This window comes from Bubalus bubalis, chromosome 3, assembly GCF_019923935.1.
Source record: "Bubalus bubalis isolate 160015118507 breed Murrah chromosome 3, NDDB_SH_1, whole genome shotgun sequence".
Taxonomy (NCBI): domain Eukaryota; kingdom Metazoa; phylum Chordata; class Mammalia; order Artiodactyla; family Bovidae; genus Bubalus; species Bubalus bubalis.
The window spans coordinates 143,260,192-143,278,620 of NC_059159.1; the positions used below are offsets into that span (position 1 = coordinate 143,260,192).

General features: G+C 46.0%; 1 protein-coding gene across 4 annotated transcripts in view; it reads right to left on the reverse strand.

The window, feature by feature from the left end:
- The window catches only part of FANCC (FA complementation group C), a 314,057-nt gene that overhangs the window by 3,008 nt on the left and 292,620 nt on the right, over positions 1 to 18,429 (reverse strand). For 3 of the 4 annotated variants that reach the window (XM_006068257.4, XM_044940263.2, XM_006068258.4), the window contains exons 12-14: positions 16,881 to 16,956; positions 9,914 to 10,094; positions 5,355 to 5,561 (exon numbers count right to left, since the gene is read on the reverse strand). In XM_006068257.4, coding sequence (XP_006068319.4) covers positions 5,355 to 5,561; positions 9,914 to 10,094; positions 16,881 to 16,956 — 464 coding nt within the window. The remainder of the gene's footprint in view (positions 1 to 5,354; positions 5,562 to 9,913; positions 10,095 to 16,880; positions 16,957 to 18,429) is intronic. The other variant, XM_044940264.2, reaches the window with a different exon arrangement.

Genomic DNA, 18,429 nt, shown 5'->3' on the forward strand with positions numbered 1-18,429 from the left:
AGCCCAAGGCCAGGCTCCTTCCCCGTGTGCACGCTGGGCCCTTCTGGTAGGACGACCAGCTGCCCTGGTCCACCCGGGACTCTCCAGGGCCCAGGGCAGCCTTCAGTCCCACGCCACCTGTGCCCGTGATTCAAGGCAGATCACTCGGCAGCAGGGGCATTGAGTGAGTGAGAGTGGGGGACACCCTGGGCCTCCTAGACAACGCTGGTGCTCCTTGGCCACCTACTGGCCAAGCTGAGAGGGTCTCTGCAGGGGCGGGGGCGGGGGCGGGCTGCCGGCCTGGGCGGATTCGATGTGGCTCTTGGTGTCCAGATCATCCTCTCTTGGCTTTTATTTAGAAGCCATCACTGACGCTCTGTGCAAGCCACCTCAACTCTCACGTTCCACTCCAGGTCTCTGGTCACCCTGCCCCCTGCCGCTGAGGGAGGGACGCTTGGCCAATGGCGTCTGTATGGGGCTTCAACTCATTGTGAGCTCCGCAACGACAGAACTGAACTCTGTATTTCAGATCAGGGCTGCCTTTTGGCTGAGAGTGCTGTGGTCCAGCAACAGAAGATGGAAGGAGACCGAGAGGGAAACGTGAACTCAGAGCAGGTCATGGGGGCAGGAGAGGATGGGCCTCAGGGGCCGGAGGAACCTGGGCCCCAGCCGGGCTCCTTGTGCCTCATCCTCATCACAGAGGCTCTGAAGGAGGAGAGAGTGGAGACAGTAAACCAGGAGCAGGGGGCAGAGAAGCCAAAGAACAAGGGGCGGGAAGGGCAGGGGTTCTGACCAAGGGATTCAGTGGGAACTCAGAGCTGAGCCCTGGGGCCTGTGCGTGAGCCTGAGGAAGCAGTCGGTGGGGAGCATCCTGCAGCAGAGGCTGGGGTGTGGGGCCACGAGAGGGGGAAGGTGAGCTGACGGCACATGGGGCCACTTGGCTAAGGAACACGGTGCAGAAAGCACAGGGCTCAGAGCCTAGAGCTCACAGATGACAGCAAGACCAGGACCCGGCCGGGGGCTGGCTCTGCTCCCTACTCTCTTTCTCACCAAAGCCAGGCCAGGGCTGCGGTTCTGGGGGTGGTGAAGCCCAAGCCCCTGGGAAAGAAAGGCTGTCCCACCAAGCCTAGGCTTTCCTAAGTGGCCACCACCTGCTCCCAGTCAGGCAGACCTGGCCCGGAGCTCTTCCCAGGGTGCTCAAGAGGACCCCGGGAGGAGCCAGTGCTGGGGGGGCTCCTTGCATCTGTCCTGCTCGTAGCAGTGCTTGCTGGGCTGGCTTCAACGGACCATGTGGCACTACAGGAAGCCTTCAAGTAGGAAGGCCGGTATGTTAGTAAAGGCAGTTTCAGAACATCTCTAAGGGCAGAGCCCAGGAGGCACTCTGAGCTACGACCGCTTCTGAGGTGCCGGGAGGCCAGCGCCCACCTGCTTAGGAACCAGTACAGGAAAACAAACACCGGGTTTCATCCTTTAATGATTTTTTTTTTTTGCAGCTGAGCTGACTTAGGGAAGTGTATGAAGATGTGCGGGGGTTTTCCGAGCTCCCCCAGGCTCAGGTGTAGATCAGCAGTGTTGACGGGTTGAGCTATTTTGTGGGAATTGGCCTCTGGCATCGGTGACAAGCCTGAGCTTGGTAACATGACCAGCTCCTGAGTCACAGCGGCCGTTCTGTGGGTGAGACCTGAGAGGGTGGTCCGTGTGAATGTGGACTGTTCCTGGAATGGAGGGAAATATGGTTGGAATACGGAAGCAGAGAACTGGGTGTCTCTGAGGAGCTGTCTCTAGACTGGATTCTCTCACACCCTATGGGCTGGGACTCTCTGATCTCCCTGGCCTGCTTTCCACCCCCAGGGGGACAGGATGTGGGAGGAGAAGGAGAGCACAGGCTCAGGGAGGAAGGGCGGCCAGGCCTGAGCAGGCTCCTTGGACTGAGGCCCCTCCCCCAGGTTCCAGGGCCTGGGCAGGAGGTCAGAGGTCAGGCAACAAAAATACCACCAACGCTTGCATGATTCAGAAGTGCCTGCCTTTGACTTTTTTGTTTTTGAAAACAGGTTTTCTTTTATATATGCGTACTAAGTTGCTTCAGTCATGTCCAACTCTTTGCAACCCTATGGACTGTAGTCTGTCCATGGGATTCTCCAGGCATTTCCTCCTCCAGGAGATCCTCCCGACCCAGGGATCAAACCCGTGTCTTTTAGTTCTCCTGCATTAGCAGGCGGGTTCTTTACCACTAGCGCCACCTGGGAAGCCACTTCTCATATATATGTTTTTTAAAATTTATATATATATATATATACACATAAACACATTTATATATATGTATTTTTTATTTGGCTGTGATGGGTCTTAGTTGCAGCATATGGGATACAGTTCCCTCACCAGGGATTGAACCTGGGCCCCCTACATTGGAAACTCGGAGTCTTACCCAGTGGACCACCAGGGAAGTCCCCTTAACTTTTAAAATAACTTTCAATTTTAAAACAGTCTTAGATTTATAGTATGACCAAAAAGATGATACAGAGCAATCCCATACCCCCACACTCAGTTTTCCTTACATTAGTTTAGTACATCTGTCAGAATTAATGAGCCAGTATCTATTCATTTTATTAACCCGACTTTTAGGTCAGACTTTATTCTGACCTCAGTTTTCCCCTAATGTCCTTCTTCTGGTCCAGCTTCCATCTAAGACACCACATTACATTTAACCATCGACCCTCCTTAGGCTCTTGTTGGCTGGGACAGTTTCTCAGACTTCCCTGTTTTTGATGACCTCGACAGTCTTAAGGTGTATTGGTCAGGTATTTTTGTCAAATGTCCTTCAACTGGAGTTTGTCAATTGTTTTTTCATAACTAGACTGGGGTTATAGGTGTGGGGTAGGAAGGCCATAGAGGTCAAGTGCCATTTTCATCACTTCCTATCAACGTGACTTTAGTACTGCTGATGTTGACCTTGATCGCCTGGCTGAGGCAGTGGCTGACAAGCGACTAGTATAATTTATTCCTGGCCAGAGAGGAAAGTTGGTTGATACCCAGTTCTACAGGTATGAGGACACTCTTTAGCTCTCACCTATGGAATTCTCCCACCCCAAATGGATTTGGAGGTGAGATGTGCATTTTATAAACACACAGGACAGATCGCTATGCTGGGGTGGGCCCTGAGGAGATGGCACCCTGCATGTGACAAGCAAGTCCTCTTCTGCTCTCGGCCACACCCAGGCTCTGGGAGGTCTTCTGTCTGAGCCCTAGAGGATGGCCTGATAGGCTGGCTGTGTGGCCTGCCCGCCCCACATACCTTGTTCTCCTGGGACCGAGGAGAACCTTCTGGGCACTGGTGACTGAGTTTTTGGCAATCCCACTGGTCATCAGGACTTGCTTCATGTTCACATTCAAACAGAGCAGGAGAGAGCAGGAGGGGGCCTCTGGGTATTGGGAACATTCCTTTCTTGATTTGGTTGCTGGTTTGCATGGGTGTTTTTGGTTTGTGAAAATTCATCAAGTTATACTTTAATGTATATATTATAAAAAATTAGAAACAGAAAAAAAAACCAGCATTTTTTTTTGAGATGAGCTTATAACATAAAATTTGCTATTTTAACCATTTTAAAATGTACAGTTCAGTGGCATGAATTATATTCGCAGTGTTGTACAACCACCGCTACTGTCCATTTCCATAACTTGCTCATTATCCCAAACAGGCACTCTGCACCACTCCCCACTCGAGTCTACTATCTGTCTCTATGAATTTACCTATTCTAGGTACCTCACACGAGTACAGTCATGTAGTATTTGTCCTTTTTTGTGTGTCTGGATTATTTTACTTAGCCCTCAGGTTCATCCATGTTGTAGCATGTGTCATTCATTCATTGTAAGGCTGAATAATATTTTACTGTATGTATGTATGTACAAAGCATCTTTGGTTTATCCATTCATCTGTTGATGGGCATTTGGCTATTAGGCATAACACTGCTATAAGCAGGACTGAACAAGTATCTGTTTGAGTCCTTGCTTTCAGTTCCTTTGGGCACACACACAGAAGCAGAATAGCTAGATTATATGGTGATTCTATCTTTAAAATTTTGAGGAACCATCAAACTGTTTTCCACAGTGGCTGCATCATTTTAACATTCCCAACTGGAAAGCTGAGTGTTCAATTTCTCCATGTCCTTACCAAGACATGTCTTCCATTTTGTTTGACTTGGTTTATAGTATATGTCCTAGTCCCTGGGTCAGGAAGATCCCTTGGAGGAGGGCATGGCAACCCACTCCAGTATTCAATCCCATGGAAAGAGGAGACTGGCAGGCTACAGCCCATAGGGTCACAAAGAGTCGGACACAACTGAAGCGACTGAGCACACACATATGTCCTAGTGGGTATGGAGCAGTACCTCACTGTGGCTTTGATATGCATTTGATTTGCATTTGCATAAGAGCTAATGACCAACTTAGACAGCATATTAAAAAGCAGAGACATTACTCTGCCAACAAAGGTCCATCTGGTCAAAGCTATGGTTTTTCCAGTAGTCATGTAGGGATGAGAGAGTTGGACTATAAAGAAAGCTGAGTGCTGAAGAATTGATGCTTTTGAACTGTGGTGTTGGAGAAGATTCTTGAGAGTCCCTTGGACTGCAAGGAGGTCAAACCAGTTTACCCTAAAGGGAATCAGTCCTGAATATTCTTTGGAAGGACTGATGCTGAAGGTGGAACTCCAACACTTTTGGCCACCCGATGCGAAGAACTGACTAATTTGAAAAGCCCCTGATGCTGGGAAAGATTGATGGTGGGAGGAGAAGGGGACGACAGAGGATGAGATGGTTGGATGGCATCACCGACTCGATGGACATGAGTTTGAGTGAACTCCGGGAGTTGGTGATGGACAGGGAAGCCTGGCGTGCTGCAGTATATGGGACTGCAAAGAGTCAGACACGACTGAGTGACTGGACTGAACTGAGGAAGGATTTCTTTGTAGTTAGCAAATGTTTTTTAAATTTAAAAATTAAACTCTTTGAGCCACTGCAGTGAGCACATTCTCAGTGAAGTCTTGTTCTTCTTCGCAAGAAGGAAGAGTCACATACTGTAACAAAAAGATGGCCTGAGGAGATGGGAGACTAGCTTCCAGCCTGGATCCTGGCCATGAGCTGTGTGACCTGGGAGCAGTCTCCTTCCTTATCTGCGGCCCTCTTCCCTCCTCTGTGCCATGCAGGTGTTACACAGGGAAGGCTCCCCATCTGGCCTGGCTGTCTCTTCCCTTCCTGTCCATCCATGCTTGGACAGCATCCTGGGACACAGGCTCTTCAAAGGCCAGGCCCTTGAGTGATAAGTCACGCTTCCCTAGGGTTGTGAATGAGAACCAGGATGCCAGAAAAGGGGAGACTTACGAGGGTGATGACTTCCCGGGCAATCGTGTGTCCTCCAGGAGCCCAGAGCAGGAAGTGCAGGAGGAGGCGTCTGACCAGCTGCTGACAAGCAGGCGGTCTGGGGTCTCCACCTAGGTTCTCTCCAGCTGCAGCCTGCAAATCCCTGGCCGAGAGGGCTGGACTGCTGAACAGCTTCGTGAGGCAGCCAAGCACTGTCTTCACCTCCACCTGGGATATAATTTCAAAGGAAGAGATCAGGGGAGGGTTGGGACACGTGTGGGGCTAGGATGATTCAATTCTCTGAAGCAGCCCCAGAAACGGGAGAGGACTGGTGCCTGAGGGAGGGCAGAGAGGGTGGACCATGTCTGAGTTTACCCTGCTCCACACAAACCCAAATGGGCGTAATGGAAATTTCTTGACTTTCGTCTTGCTCACTAAGCAGCCAGGGCACCATGCCAGGAATTGACCTTTTTTTGTTGTTGTTGTACAAAAGGAAATGGAGAAAAGTCCTCAGCAGAATGCAGTCATATTTTTATATTGTGGGAAAAAGAACAAAAGGCTCCTTGAAAACTTGCCCACTATCACAGCCACGGATCAATTAAAGCCCCGTGCCTGGACCTCCACTGAGTCAATGGCTGATAAGAATGAGGTTTGCCTTTTGCCATCTTTGGTGGGGAGGAAGTGCCGGCTCAAACACACACACACACACACACACACACACACACACACACACACACCACATTTGTTTTGTTTTAGACACTGGGACACTGTTCATACATATTTAAAGCTCAAGCAGAGGTCACAAGTCTGTGGAATCCATATAATAATAGTGATTGTTACAGGTCTGTGGGTTGTTTTTGCATAAAAAATATTTATTTCATGCTGAGACTTCTGTTTGCTGTAAGAATGGTACATCAAGTTGTGACTTGGAAAACAAAGCAAAAACTGAAAGCTGTAGATCCAAAATGCCACTTGGACTCATGAACAGCTATGTTCCCTCATTTTCGAAAGAACGCTTAGGCCCACTCTAAAAATTCCCATGACCGATTTTATGGATTTTGTGTGAGTCCTTTTTTTCTCTGAAAGTTAAGGCTTCATTCAGTGCAGTCTGTCATAAATTCCAACATACTAGCAGCGTTGTGTGAGCAACTCTGACCACAGTGAAGACCGTGAGAAACTGCACCCTGGGCCCTTCCGTGGTGGAGGGCCACGTCCTAACAGGAGAGGGCCACTCCCTCACCACCTCGTGTCTGGGCCCACCCTGATGGCATCCACAGGAGCCCACGGCCGTCCTGCATCTAGGCTGGTCTGCAAAAATGTCAGGGCTTAGGAAGCGATGCCTCCATAATCATGTTCTTGTTCATCTTCTCCCCTCACCCAGTATTCCCTGAGGCTTGCCTTGTTTCTTTCTCTTTTACTCCAGGCCACCTTTCCCTTCAAATACCTTCCTCATATGCCAAAAACATTAATGCTTTCTAATCTTTTAAGGAGAAAAATATAAGCTTTCTTCTCTAAGTATTAATTTTTATCCTGCAGTATGAAAATTTACGTATGCTTACTGTAAAACATTTGAACAAAAGAGTAAAAAGAAAAAAATCAAAATGACGGTAACCACTATTCAAAGAGACTTATTAAAAATGAGGTTTATATCTTTGTCATCTTTTTTCTATGCATTGTGAACACAGCACTTACTAAATACAAGGAACTGTATTCTAGGGCTTGCACAGTGCACTATAAACAATTTACCATTATCTATACAGCACAAGTTCTTTGATAACATGATCTTTCACGGCAGAATGCCATTCTGTGGCTGTGGAGTGAAAGTCGCTCAGTTGTGTCTGACTCTTTGCAACCCCATAAACTATACAGTCCATGGAATTCTCCAGGCCAGAATACTGGAGTGGGTTACCTTTTCCCTGGAAGATTTCCAGGGGAATCTTCCCAGCCCAGGGATTGAACCCAGGTCTCCCACACTGCAGGTGGATTCTTTACCAGCTGAGCCACAAGGGAAGCCCAAGAATACTGGAATGGGTAGCCTGTCCCTCCTCCAGCGGATCTTCCTGACTCAGGAATCGAACCGGGGTCTCTTGCATTGTAGGCGCTCTTTACCGACAGAGCTATCAGGGAAGCCCATTCTGTGGCTGTAATACACCACAATTTATTTAGGCAATATTCTAACTACTAAAAGTGTAAGCCATTTCCAGTTACTACAGTTACAAACAACACTGCAATGATCCTGTGTATAAATCTTTACATAGCTCTCTAATTACTTCCTTAGGAGAATTCCTAGAAGGAGAACCACAGGGTTGAAGTGTATGAACCCTCACTTAATTTTTAAAAGTATACAAACATAGGAAGCTTTTGTTTTTTATCATGATTCAGTTCAAAGTTAACAAAAGGAAGTGAACACCGGCTGGCAGAGAACACAGTCTGCAGAGACAGGAGTGGGTATTTGCACAGGCCGTATTGCATCCCAGGCAGCAATGGTTGTTCTTTGTCGCTCCCCGTCTCTAGCTCCCATCACCACCTGCCCCGATCTTGAATCTCAAGGATGCCCAGCAGAGGTGATGTGTCCAGCCACAGGACACTATCACGTCCAGGTCAGTATTGTGATTTAATTATGCCTTTTAAGGCAAAAGCACAGGTATTCTCATGGAGAATTCCATGACAGTGGAGCCTGGTGGGCTACACAGCTCATGGGGTTACGAAGAGTCGGACGCGATTGAGCGACTAACACTTTTAGTTTCACTTTAAGGCAAAAAGCACAAGTAATGTCAAGCTCAGTCAAATCATACAATAATCATGTTTTTAAAGATAGTTCACAGTCTTTCAAGTCACCCAACAGACCCATCAAAGGGATTAAGCTCACAAAACCCAGGGGAGTGAGAACTATGTATTAATACTACTAGTTAAACTAGGAGAGCTGGGCCCCGCTGCTCCCCAGGATACCACCCACACCAGGGCCTCAGCCCCAGGCAGACAGCCGCCTCGGACAGAACAGCTAGGGAGGAAACTGACGTCCTGGCGCTAAGCTCCTCTGAGTGATATAATCTGTTTTTATCCAGGCTGCCAAAGCACCCCCTGAGTGAGAACTATGTGTAAGTTTTATTAAAAAATCAACCAAAAAGGAACTAACTTAGCTGGTAGAAAGATATGCCAATGCAGAGCTCTCTAGAAAATAAATCTTACGGGACTATTTACTTCTCTATACTTCAAAAGTAATCTGTCAGTTCCTATGATCCATACAGAATTTAACATAAAACCTACCAGTTTAGCGAATACAGAATCAAGTATGAAATATATGTAAAAAGCTTCAGAAATCATTAGTATTCACATGTGCTGTGTGCTCAGTCGTGTCTGACTCTTTGCAACCCCATGGACTGTAGCCCGGCCAGGCTCCTCTGTCCACGGGATTCTCCAGGCAAGAATACTGGAGTGGGTTGCCATTTCCTTTTCCACGGGATCTTCCCAACCCAGGGATCAAATCCATGTCTCCTTTGTCTCCTGCACTGCAGACAGATTCTTTACCCTCTAAGCCACTGGGGAAGCCCGAAAACAAATTAGGATTCTCTTTACTGTGATATTTTAAAAGGGAAAAAAATAGTAAGCTCTCTTTTTAATCTGATAGCAATCTTGAAATACATGTTAATTTCTCTTAAAAAAATGTTCTATTGGGATCCAGAATGATCACCAAATTGCAACTTTTTGAAATCACAAACTTTTCTCACCCCTGCCATGTAACATGCTTTTAAACAAGTAAAATATACAGCCATACTGAACTAGTCTCTGTTTTTTTCAAACAACAGAAAACATCAAGCAAATGGGAGCACTGCTCTCTACATAAAGAAACCCACTCCCTTTAATTATTAAAGTCAGGAAAAAGCGGTGGCAGTTGAACTTTTAAAAACCAGCAAATAAATGTTTGTAAGGAAGGCGCAAATGCCTTTAATCAATACATGGCTCCTGTAATTATCATATTCCACACAAAATAACAACTGTCTTTGCCATGGACACTTAGCCACTCCTGTACTTTGCTGCTCTGTTATTTAGGAAACGACCAAGTCCTTTTTTCAGAAGCTAAGTGGTTAATATCATGTGATTACTTTAGTAAGAGTTCTAAACAAAGCCGGTACTGTGAGGATCTACTGACTGATCCAAGAAAGGACTTAAGTCAAGAGGGAAGCAGACAGGGCCAGGCTGCAGGGAAGAAAGAGGATGGTGCTCCTCAGAAGAGAGTCAGACCCTGTATGACAGCCCCTGGGGCGTGCAGCCCCCAGGTCGGCACGCCTGTGATTCAGGACAGAGCAGCAGTGACTAAGGAGAGAGAATGGCCCAGGGACAGGAGGGCTACACTTGTTTCCTCGGTGTCTCCTGCGAGACCTGGCCTCCCGGTCCACTCCTAAGGGCAAGAAAATATCTTGACTGCACGCCCAGGTCCCACTCACTCTTCCAGGCCCACGTCTTCCTGTACCTGCTGAAGTGCCTGGAGGTCAGTGAAAGCCAAACCCACCACCGCAGGGTCCCTTTCTGCACCCAAGAGACTGCCCCCGAGGCCGCAGGCCCTGGGCCACGCCACCTACCATGGTCTGAGCTCTCTGCTGATGCCCGGTGCCTGGGCTGTAGCTGAAAGCCAGGAGCCACAGCAGGGCCTCTGGGGGTTCAGCCTCAGCTTCTGACATCAGTAACTGCTCAGCCGTGATATCAGCCCATCCTCCAAAGTGAACAAACAAGAACCAGCTCTCAAAGGGGCCTCCATAGGACCTGGAACAGAAACAAAACACAGGGCAGTTAGGCAACTTGATTTCTTTTCCCTTTAGGTTTTTAAAGAGACTGTAATGTCTGTGAATGGTTGGCTTCAATTGTTCTTAGCCACTGAAGTACAGCTTGTAAGGAATACAAGTCAGGCTCAGAGAAAGAGCTCAAAACGCCACCCTGAACCCTCACAGGATGTTCAAAGGCAGGCTTCCCTAAACCACCCGTACTCTGACGACCTCAGACTTTTAAATCTTGACACCCAGGGCCCCTGAGTGAGCACAGACATTGGAGAAAGAAAGTTTTGGCCCATGACCAGCAAGAGTGATGCAAGGTGAGCGCCCGCGGGTGCACCACTCTGCCTTCTGCCTGGGTTGCACAGCTGGGCTGCTGTGGAGACGGGGCCCCCAGCCACAGGGCAGCCACCCAGGTAGCCCAGAGCAGAAATGAGGGGACCCCCTGGGGTCCAGACAGAGCCCAGAGAAGGGACGCAGGCGGAAACACGTGCTACTCCTTTACTCACAAAACGTTCTAGCCAATTTTGGCAATTGTGAGTTTTTCAGTTTAGTTCAGTTCAATCACTCAGTTGTGTCTGAGTCTTTGTGACCCCATGGACTCCAGCACGCCAGGCCTCCCTGTCCTTCACCAACTGCCGGAGCTTACTCAAACTCATTTCCATTGAGTCAGTGATGCCATCCAATCATTTCATCCACTCTCGTCCCCTTCTCCTCCTGCCTTCAATCTTTCCCAGCATCAGGGTGAGTCATTTCTTTGCATCAGATGGCCAAAGTATTGGCATTTCAGCTTCAGCATCAGCCCTTCCGATGAATATTCAGGACTGATTTCCTTTATGATAGACTGGTTAGATCTCCTTGCAGTCCAAGGGACTCTCAAGAGTCTTCTCCAACACCACAGTTCAAAAGCATCAATTCTTCGGCACTCAGCTTTCTTTATAGTCCAACTCTCACATCCATAAATGACCATGGTTTTGACCAGATGGACCTTTGTTGGTAAAGTAATGTCTCTGCTTTTTAATATGCTGTCTAGGTTGGTCATAGCTTTTCTTCTAAGGAGCAAGTGTCTTTTAATTTCATGGCTGTGGTCACCATCTGCAGTGATTTTGGAGCTCAAGAAAATAAAGTCTCTCACTGTTTCCATTGTTTTCCCATCTATTTGCCATGAAGTGATGGAACTGGATGCCATGGTCCTAGTTTTCTAAATGTTGAGTTTTAAGCCAACTTTTTCACTCTCCTCTTTGACTTTCATCAAGAGGCTCTTTAGTTCTTTGCTTTCTGCCATAAAGGTGGTGTCATCTGCATATCTGAGGTTATTGATATTTCTCCCAGCAATCTTGATTCCAGCTTGTGCTTCATCCAGCCTGGTATTTCTCATGATGTACTCTACATATAAGTTAAATAAGCAGGGTGACAATATACAGCCTTGACGTACTCCTTTCCCAATTTGGAAATAGTCTGTTGTTCCATGTCTAGTTCTAACTGTTGTTTCTTGACCTGTATACAGACTTCTCAGGAGGCAGGTCAGGTGGTGTGGTATTCCCCTCTCTTGAAGAATTTTCCACAGTTTGTTGTGATCCACACAGCCAAAGGCTGTGGTGTAGTCTATAAAGCAGAAGTAGGTTTTTTTCTGGAACTCTCTTGCTTTTTCAATGATCCAATGGATGTTGGCAATTTGATCTCTGGCTCCTCTGCGTTTTCTAAATCCATCTTGAATATCTGGAAGTTCACGGTTCACATACTGTTGAAGCTGCCTTTCTTTGGGATTGGAATGAAAACTGACCTTTTCCAGTCCTGTGACCACTGCTGAGTTTTCCAAATTTGCTGGCATATTGAGTGCAGCACTTTCACAGCATCATCTTTTAGGATTTGAAATAGCTCAACTGGAATTCCATCACCTCCACTAGCTTTGTTCGTAGTGATGCTTCCTAAGGCCCACTTGACTTTGCATTCCAGGATGTCTGGCTCTAGGTGAGTGATCACACTATCGTGGTTATCTGGCTCATGAAGATCTTTTTTGTATAGTTCTCCTGTGCATTCTTGTCACCTCTTCTTAATATCTTCTGCTTCTGTTAGGTTCATACCATTTCTGTCCTTTATCTTTGCATGAAATGTTCCCTTGGTATCTCTAATTTTCTTGAAGAGATCTCTAGTTTTTCCCATTCTATTGTTTCCCTCTATTTCTTTGCACTGATCACTGAGGAAGGCTTTCTTATCGCTCTTTGCTATTCTTTGGAACTCTGCATTCAAATGGGTATATCTTTCCTTTTCTTCTTTGCCTTCAGCTTCTCTTCTTTTCTCAGCTATTTGTAATGCCTCCTCAGACAACCATTTTGCATTTTTGTATTTCTTTTTCTTGAGGATGGTCTTAATCACTGCCTCCTATACAATGTCAGCAACCTCCATCCATAGTTCTTCAGGAACTGTGTCTATCAGATCTAATCCTTTGAATCTATTTGTCACTTCCACTGTATAATCATCTAAGGAATTTGATTTAGGTCATACCTGAATGGTCTAGTGGTTTTCCCTACTTTCTTCAATGTAAGTCTGAATTTGGCAATAAGGAGCTCATCATATGAACCAGAGTCAGCTCCTGGTCTTGTTTTTGCTGACTGTATAGAGCTTCTCCATCTTTGGCTGCAAAAAATATAACCAATCTGATTTCGGTATTGACCAGCTGGTGATGTCCATGTATAGAGTATTCCCTTGTGTTGTTGGAAGAAGGTGTGTGCTATGACCAGTGAGTTCTCTTGGCAAAACTCTGTTAGCCTTTGACCTGCTTCGTTTATACAAAGGCCAAATCTGCCCGTTATTCCATGTATCTCTTGACTTTTGCATTCCAATCCCCTATAATGAAAAGGACATCTTTTTGGGGTGTTAGTTCTAGAAGGTCTTGTAGGTCTTCATAGAACCATTCAATGAGCTGTATGTCGAATTCTTTCCTCTCATCATGTATTCATCAGTGCTGAAAAGTTAAAGCTTTTGTGAAGATGTCCTTTTGTCACATAGGGAACTGGGAGTTGGAATAAAGGATAGATTCTGCTTAAGGTAAAGACCCACTAATTTTGCTCAGAGACAGTCCTAGCAGCCTAACATCTCCCACGAGAGAAATGGAGCAGGACTAGCCTGAGATCATGTGGGGCAGAATCTTCCTTCTGAACCGGGGAAGCTCCTGTAACAGGAGAGCCCTGGGCCCCTTTCGCAGTGCTCCATCCTTGCTGGATCTGGGTTCACAGTCCTCTGCTTGGCTCATGGAATCCTGGGGCCAGCACTGTCCCCACCTCCTCGAGGCACTGCTTTCCTCCTGTCCCCCGAGAACAAGTGAGTAAATTGTGAAATCTAGTTTGCCAAAAAATGACAGAAAAGGAACAAAGTGGGGCATTCGTCTTACTTTCTTGTCCCCACAAGAGGGAGAGCTGATGCTGAGTGGTAGGCTGGGTTATGGTCCAAGGCAAGGAACAGGCTCCATGGGGTCTCCTTCCTGCAGGCCTCACAGACGAGTAAGCTGAGCAGGGTCCCCCATGCCCCTTGCTCCCACATGGGCATCCCGCGCGGATCACGGTTCAAGGCCTGGGAATGCTCCCTCCTTTCCTCTAGCAGCTGAGTGTGCAAGGCAGTCCCATGGGGCTGGCTGAGAAGGTGCCTAAAGCTACTCACAGACCCCTCCCAGCAGGTGGCCTGAAGCCTAGTGGAGGCAGATCTGGTTTAGGTGGGGCCCCCAAGAAGTCTGGGGCCTTATCCTGCTCTTCAACACACATAACCAGCCGGTGCATTGGGGGCTTCCAGGACATGGAAGGTCATTAATACGGCCAGTCCTCTGATGCCCACTTGGCTGGCTGTCTCTCCTGCTGGTTCTGTCTCTCTTACTGGTAAGAGTCTTGGGGTGGGGTGAGTAATTGGCACCCAAACCTGCATCAGTGATGATAAGCAGAAGAGCACCGGCCACAATTTGTGATGACCAGTAATGAGATTATAGAGAATTTCAAGTAGGAAAAGTGGCAAAGGGAACAAATGAAGACAGTCTTAGTAGACGAGTATGCCTGCATGCATGCTAAGTCGCTTTAGTCATGTCCGACTCTGCGTGACTGTATGGACTGCAGCCTTCCAGTCTCTTCTGTCCATGGGATTCTCTAGGCAAGAATACTGGAGTGAGTTGCCATTTCCTTCTCCAGGGGATCTTTCCAACCCAGGGATTGAACCAGGTCTCTTACGTCTACCTGCACAGACTAGTATAGACAATGAATAAAATATTCTAAAAGCAAGGAAGTTAAGAGGAAGCTGAGGGCACTGTGTTGCAAAGAACTTAGCAAAGTCTAAATGTGAGTGGTCCTAGGGAAATAATATATGTATTATTTCCCTAATATTATATTTATCTAATATAATATTAGAAATTATGTTAGAATGGATTTTCTAATTTCAGACAAAAATTTATTACAAAGAGGAGGAAAAGAAACATTTCATCCTACCATGCAGGAGAAGTTTAGAATTTCCTTCCCTAGAGAGGCAGAGTAGACAGAAGGGCCTAGAGAGATGCCATTCTTGTTCTGCAAGCCAGGGGGAGGGGGGTGGGTGGGGGGTGCAGCATGTGAGCAGTGCTTTTTTCCTAAGGTCTAGTCTATGTATCGGAGAAGGCAATGGCACCCTACTCCAGTACTCTTGCCAGGAAAGTCCCATGGACAGAGGAGCCTGGTAGGCTGCCGTCCATGGGGTCGCGAAGAGTCGGACACAACTGAGTGACTTCTCTTTCACTTTTCACTTTTCACTTTCATGCATTGGAGAAGGAAATGGCAACCCACTCCAGTGTTTTTGCCTGGAGAATCCCAGGGACGGTGGAGCCTGGTGGGCTGCCGTCTATGGGGTCCCACAGAGTCGGACACGACTGAAGCGATTAGCAGCAGCAGCAGCAGTCTATGTATTGTTATACTTGTACATTTCCAAATCTAACACCAGCCATTATTCTCAACAGCTTCTAGGCCAGGTATTTACACATGCAGCCTATTTATTCTGAGCTGCTTGCAGTGCTCCCTCCACTTCTTACTCAGCAGTGTGTATGCCTGTTTGGGGATACATGCAGCCGTACCTCATTTTACTGCGCTCCACAGAAAACGGTGTTTTTTTCCCCACAGATTGAAGGTTATGGCAACCTGGCATCAAGCAAGTCTACTGACTTCATTTTTCCAACAGGATTTGCCCACTTCCTGTTTTTATGTACATTTTGGTGATTCTCATAATATTTCAAACTTTTCCATTATATTGATCATGGTGATCTGTGGTCTTTGATGTTGCTACTGTAATTGTTTTGGGGTACCATGAACTGTGCCCATATAAGCTGATGAACTTAAACGATAAATCTGTGTGTTCTAACTGCTCTACCAGTCGGTTGTCTTATCTCCTTCTCTTTGGGCCTCCCTATTCCCTGAGACACAACAATATTGAGGTTAGTCCAACTAATGCCCTTTTCTTTAACTGGAAAAGACCCTGATGCTGGGAAAGACTGAAAGCAAGAAGAGAAGGGAATGACAGAGAACGAGATGGTTGGACAGCATCACTGACTCAACAGATTAGAGTTTGAGCAAGCTCCAGGAGATGGTGAAGGACAGGGAAGCCTGGTGTGCTGCAGTCCATGGGGTTGCAAAAAGTCACACATGACTGAGCAACTGAACAACAATCTCCTACAATGGCCTCTAAGTGTTCAAGTGAAAGGAACAGCTGCACATCTCTTACTTCAAAAGGTTGAAATCATAAAGCTCACTGAGGAGAGCACGTTTCAACTGACAGGCTGAGAGCTATAGGCCTCTGGACCAAACAGTCAGCCTAGTTATGGATGCAAAGGCAAAGTTCGTGAAGGAAATTAAAAGTGCTACTCTCATGAACACGTGAAGGATAAGAAAGCAAAACGGTCTTATTGCTGATATGAAGAAAGCTGTAGTGGTATAGATAGAAGATCAAAACCAGCTACAACATTCCCTTAAACCAAACCCTAATCCAGAGTAAGGCCCTGACTCTTCAATTATGTGAGGACTGAGAGAGGTGAGGAAGCTGCAGAAGAAAAGTCTGAAGCGGAGACTGAAGACAGAATGGCTACAATCTCATGATAAAATTCTAACAGATGAAGATCTGCTTCTTACAGATGAGCAGAGAGAGTGGTTTCTTGAGGTGGAATCTATTCCTGGTGAAGTTGCTGTGAACACTGCTGAAATGATAACACAGAATTTAGAATATCACATACACTAGATGATAAAGCAGTGACAGGGTTTGAAAGGAATGACTAATTTTGAAAGCAGTTCTGCTGTGGGTAAAATGCTATCCAAAGGCACTGCACGTTGCAGAGAAATCATTTGTGAAGGAAGAGTCGACTGATGTGGCAAACTCCGTGTTGTCTTAAGAAACTTCCGCAGCCACTCCAACCTTTGGCATCTACCATCCTGATCACTCAGCAGCATCATCATCAAGGCAAATCCTCCACCAGCAAAAAGATCATGAGTCACTGCCATTTTTTAGCAATAAAGTACTTTTAAATTAAGGTATGTATACTTTTTTTTAAGACATAATGCTGAACAGTAAATAGACTATAGGACCGTGTAAGCCTAACTTTCGTACGCACGGGGAAATCAGAAAGGTCACGTGATTCCCTTTATTGCCGTGGTCTGGAGCCGAGCCTGCAATATCTCCGAGGTATGCTTGCAATGCCTTCCCCTATCTTTCCTTGCTCACAGGGAAGATAAGGATACCAGAGAAACCACGTGTGAAAGAGATCTAGGAGTCATCGGTCTTTGCTTACCCGTGGTCTTCAACTATTTCTTTGAGCATTTCAGAGATATGTTTCAGTGACTGGTGCCATAGTCCCTGCGGAATATCTGTGGGTGGAGAGAGCCATCAGAGAGAAGCTGAAAAAAGTCAAACCTAGTAGGAATCAACTGCAGTGGAGACCAGAAGGGGCCCGTTTAGGGGAAAGGCCTAGTTTTCCCGGTCCACGGAATCCATACCACCACCCTCAAGCTGATCCTTGCCAGAATCCATCTCTCAGGCCTGGGAAGAAAGACCTGTTAGTGTTACACAGAGTTAAACTTCAAAGGCTCTTTAATTCAGGTACATGAGACTGCACAGGCAGCCCACGGTAGGATTTAGGAAGGCTATGTTGAAGATGCCCAGCTTTTTTTCTTTTCTACTCACCCACCCCCTCATCTCTCACTAATAATTTGTGGTTTCAAAATATATTAAAAAAAAAAATAGTCAATAAGGAATTAGGAATGTGCTTCCCAACTATGATTGGGATGAATTTAGAATATGACTTCAGGTTTACAATGATTTTAAAAGGCCAGAAAAAAACATATGGATATTATACAGGCAAAGACAAATATCTTTTCTTAAGTTAGTTTTTCTGGTTTCACATTTTTCCCATGGTCTTAAACACTTCTGAGCATGTATAGATCTGTAGTTTTAAACAACAGCTGAAAAAGGTTATCACATTTCCATGTAGTGATAGATTCTGTAATTAAATACACCAGAAAGATAATGTAAGTGATACAGGAACCACTGCTACCCCACAAATGCTACAGATTAAAGAATCCTAAATTATCTCTCTCCCTCTTTTGAGTTCTCATAACTCTTGATTTGCAGCCTTTCAAGGCATTTTCATTTTCTCCTTTTATTAGTTTTTTAGATAGTTATTTTATGCCTCTTTTACTTGTAGCTCCTGGATATTCAGGGTTCATAAGTGACTCATCTTTTATACCTCATAGGACTTTACAGTGGGCATAAAATCAATTTTTGATGAATAGAAGACTCTACTCTTACGAAACTCTTCAATCTGTGGATATAACATTATTTTTTCCAAAAGTAATATGCAGAAAATTATGCAGGAACCAGCACAAATAGTCTTTAGTTTGTAGATGTCCAAACTTAAAAAGCAACAACCCTGATATTTTTTGTGGAGCTCATTTAGCTGCTTACTACATAGGCTGACCTTGGACTTTGCTGATCTGACCTAGGCTGTGAGACTTGCCCCTGGAACGTGAATCACTGATGCTCCTGTCTTATTAAAGTTTTCCCATTGTGTTTCCACAGTGTAAGTTTCACAAAACTGCTGACCGAGATCCCACCAGGCCTGTCTCCACCTCCACCTCTGGCATCTGAGGGGACAGTGGGTCACTCTGGGTGAGAACTTAATCTTTTAGAAAAAGGAAGAGTATTTTTGGTTTTGTAAAATGCTCTGAAACCTCAAATCATACTTTCCTCAAGTGAATCTATGTATTCAAGTCTCAGGAAAAAAAAAGGTAGGGGAAAATGGCACAGAAAGGACATATTATGGGTCCTTCCTATCTCCCCGT